The following is a 4,672-nucleotide window of genomic DNA, read 5'->3' on the forward strand; positions in this document are numbered from 1 at the left end:
TATATATATATATATATATATATATACATGGTTTTACACACAGAGACAGACAGATAGATAGATACATACATACATACATACATACATACATACATGCATACATACATACATACTTACATACATGCATATACTGATTCATAAGATAGATGAAAACGTAATTATTGTTCTGTGGGAGGTCCATTGAAGTAGCTCTAAACATGCTAACATTTATTGGTATTTGAAGTGAAGTTTCTTGAAAAGTATGAGCTGAAGTTGCTGGGGTAGGTAAAATTATAAGAGTCTTGTGTGAAGAACCCCTAAATAAAAATATGATATAATAATTCAACTCACACTCTTTAATGCCTCTGGCACATTTTACATCATCAACATCTTCATCGTCACCCTCGTTCATCATCAGTGTCATGTTTATCTACGCTGCATTTTTCTTTCTGAATATTTTAACTTATATTTATATTGTATTGTTTTGTTTTTATTTCAACTTCACCTATATTTCTCATGGAACCAAAAAAACATGCTGCCATTTATATTTTATAATGAATCTGACTTTTTCCCCTTTATCTGCAAATACTCTTTAGTGATTACAATTCAAATCGTATGAATGTTATCGGCATTAGACTAAGTTCTGACATTTGCTCTATGCTCTATAGGCTTTCGTTATTTATCCTGAGCACACGTGGGTTTTCTGCAAATGTCTTTTACACATATTCATAAATAAACGCACTCACACACATTCACTCATACACATAGGCACAAACAGACAGACGCGTACACTCGAATACACTCTGAACTCTATGCTTACATAAGAGAGAGTCGAGGAGAATAATTTTATGCTTATGACATATGTATAGTATCAAAACTGCTGCTGCTACTACTACTACTACTACTACTACTACTACTTCAAAGTCAATCACTGAAACAACAATGGCAGCATCGCCGCCACCATAATCCGCATTCTGAATATCTCGAATTTTGATTCTGTCTCTATTTATTTTATGCTTCTGTTGTTATTTGCTTGAAGTTTAATAATAATAATGATGATGATGATGATGATGATGATGATAACAATAATAATAATAATGACGATGATGACAATGAACACAAGAAGAGATCCTAGCAAAATCGATATACATGGATTAATGGGAAGTCATGCTCATACTACACACGAACAGACAACTTCACGAAAGAATAGACATGTGTAACAGCGCTCTGCAAGAAATTCTGTCCACGCAAATAAACTCTCCTTAGAACAAATTGAATGATTTAATGTATTCAGTAACAGTGGAAGAAGTGTTGAGGGCAAAATGGAATTATCTTCAGAGATTAAAGCCCGCCACAGCTAAACCTATCAAACTGTTGAGAAAATATTCTGTATGGTATCAAAAAGTGATGAGACACATTCTTAACGAAATATGAAAAGAGATATCTAATACGAAAACTGTAAAGGAAACTAATAGTCAAGGAATATAATACAAAATATATAAAGTATCCTGGAAAGAAAGAAAGGCTTTAGCAGAACTTATCAAAGGTATGTGTGATAAGATGCTGTATTGAATTTTAGAGCGAAAGCTTCTTTTACGAAATCAAAATATTTGAATGGAACACCAATTTTGCAGGAATATTAATAACCAAAAACATGTAACACTGGACAGTACACTAACATGAACTGGAGGGATAAGAGACAAAATCGTGTAGTACATTAGAAGAGTATAATGGATAATAATTGGAAGAGAAAAAGAAAATTGAATAACACTGCACATATGGCCCACTACCTAGAAATTGAGTGGCACGATGAAGGCAGCAAGTGGGAATATCACCCGGGTTTAACAATTTCGAATTTGCGGGTAGAACACCGAACCAGTTTCGAAAATTCTTTGGCAACACTATTCAATGAATTAGTTACCAGAACAGAATTAACAAGTGAATGTATATTAGGAAGGAATACTGTAAGTTTGGTCAAATTCGGTCCAATGGTTGCGGAGGAGTTTGGTAACAAAATTTTGACACAGACACACGCACAGACGTAAATAGCGCAATTATAGTTTAGATTATTAAGGCGGCGAGCTGGCAGAATCGTTAGAAAGCCGGGCAAAATGTTTCTGAGTTCAACCTTTCGAGGTCGATAAATTAAGTACTAGCTGAACACTGGGGTCGATGTAATCAACACATCCCTTTCCAAAAATGGCTGCCGTTGGGAAAAAAATTTGAAACTATTATTATTATTATTAAGCCGGCAAGCTGGCAGAATCTTTAGCGCGCCGGGCGATATGCTGAGTGATATTTCACCCGTTACTACGTTCTCAGTTTAAATTCTGTCGAGGTCGACTTTGCTTTTCATCCTTTCGGGGTCGGTTAAATAAGTACCAGTTAAGCACTGGGGACGATGTAATCGACTTAATCCCCTCTCTGAAGCTGCCCTTGTGACAAAAATTTGAAATCATCATTATTATGGTTATTATTATTATTTCTACAATTAGTTTTATGAGATGTAGAAATAAATTGTTTATTTGCACAATTACCCATTTTAAAAAATATAGTCAGCTTTTTCAAAACATATCTCGTAGCAATTCTTATTGTTCGATGCTATTCTATGAATTACGCTATCAGTTTTTGTTTACAAATGAATAGATTAGTACAGAGGTATTTTTGCCAACAGTGAAAGGAAAAATAAAGTGTAAGCTGTTGATGGTGTAATTTTGTTGTTTTTGTCACACATATACACACACCACCACTACTACCACTAGGTCAGCGTTCAAATTTATTTTAGCTTAGACTGAAATAGTACGGTTTAATGAAATTTGGTTGGTATTTCTAACAAATAGCTTCAACACAAAAAGACTACATTCTGACTCGAAATACTGCCTGTCATTTAATCTGGCAGTCCAGTTTAATGGCATTTCATCCGTCTTTACGTTCTGAGTTCAAATTCTGTCGAAGTCGACTTTGCTTTTCATCCTCCCGTGGTCGATAAAAGGAGTACCAGCTGAGTACTGGTGTCAATGTAATCGACTTACTCCTTCAAAATTGTTGGCATTGTGCCAATATTTGAAACCAATATTTCTGTTGTTTCATTCTATCACCACACTTTCAAAAACCGTGTCTTACCGGATCCCCTATATTTTTGGCATAGACAAAAATTTATGAATTCCGCTAGAATGTTAAGCAATTTCAATTATTTAATTAAAAAGTAGTAGTAATATTTTTCTTAATCCTTCCAATAAATTACAATAAACCTTTTGATTAAATGTGCTATCAAGATTTCGAGAAAATAATAAACATTATTTTAGAATGTATTAATTAAATAAATGCAGTTGTTTATTAAAAAATAAATTATTTAAAAGCATTAATAGATATTTAAATTTTATAAACTGTCAACGAATTGTTCAATAAGGACATTGGCAACTATTCTTTAATTCATTTATTCTTTTAGCTTGTTGAACTTGAGCCACGCTGAGGTTAATGGAATTTATACCATTTTAATACCAAATTAATACCATTACTTTTTATATAAGTTTGGTACTTAGTGTCACAACACTGTTTACTGAACTGCTAAGTTACCAGAACGCAATAAAAACTACATTGGTTCTTAAGCGACGGTGGGATGGGAAGCACAAAGACATACAAATACACACTCACACATACATATACTCACACATATGCACACACACAAACACACACTCACACACACCATACACACACACACACACACACACACACACACACACAGTGGTTTCCGTCAACCATATTCACGCACTAATTGGTTTGCCTGGGAATATAGCAGAAAACACTTGTTCAGGGTGCCGCTCAGTAGGAACAAACCCGAAAGCATATGGTAGCGAAACGGCCTTCTATACGCACAGTCTTGCCTGTACCCAGAGGGGAAAAAACATAGAACACTTGGCAAATTTGCACAGAAGCCATACTAATTTTCTCTGTAACGTTCAACTGCCAATATAATCATTAATGAAATAAACTGAATTATCAAATTCATTTAAAACTCATACTCGGATATATTTATTTAGAAATTGTAATTAAAAATAGCATTAAAAAAAAGAAAATCATAAATACGTGATAAATTTACCTTGAATCACATGTCCAATATCCAGACGAGGAATCAACGCATTTACAATTGTATTCACAGCCAGACTGCCAGGTTTGTCCCTGGTAATATGGATGGCCATCAAACATACAAACATCTAAAACAGTAGGAGAAATACATCAGATGAAGAAAGACGTTTAGAGGTTAAGAAAAATAACTGATTAAGAAAAAGAAAGAATTAATTTTTGATATGCATTTACCATATCAAAGGATTATTTCATATGCATTTTCACAGTTACTGTTTTCAGACATGGGACATAGGCCATGCTGGATCACTACATTAGTTTCAATAGGTATAATAATATGTATCGACACTACTACGTATTTCAGTCAGTAATGCATTACTTTAATGTTGTGGTATTGCTCAATACTGAACTCAGAGTAAACAAATTAGGGAAGATTTTACTTGAGGCATCATCTATTCGTCTATTTATTCCCCTAATTCTTATTCTCACCTTTTCTTTCTCTTATCCTTTACTCCCACATGCATTTTCTTTTGTCTCACATATTTGTCAGTCTGTCTGTCTGTCTGTCTCCATATATATATATATATATATATATATATATATATATATA

General features: G+C 33.7%; 1 protein-coding gene across 1 annotated transcript in view; it reads right to left on the minus strand.

Annotated features, from left to right (window-relative positions):
- LOC106875429 (uncharacterized) overlaps positions 1-4,672 on the minus strand; it is a 165,297-nt gene that overhangs the window by 78,246 nt on the left and 82,379 nt on the right. The window contains exon 23 of the mRNA XM_052967659.1: positions 4,079-4,193. Within this exon, the coding sequence (XP_052823619.1) occupies positions 4,079-4,193 (115 nt within the window). The remainder of the gene's footprint in view (positions 1-4,078; positions 4,194-4,672) is intronic.

This window comes from Octopus bimaculoides, chromosome 4 (assembly GCF_001194135.2).
Source record: "Octopus bimaculoides isolate UCB-OBI-ISO-001 chromosome 4, ASM119413v2, whole genome shotgun sequence".
Taxonomy (NCBI): Eukaryota; Metazoa; Mollusca; class Cephalopoda; order Octopoda; family Octopodidae; genus Octopus; species Octopus bimaculoides.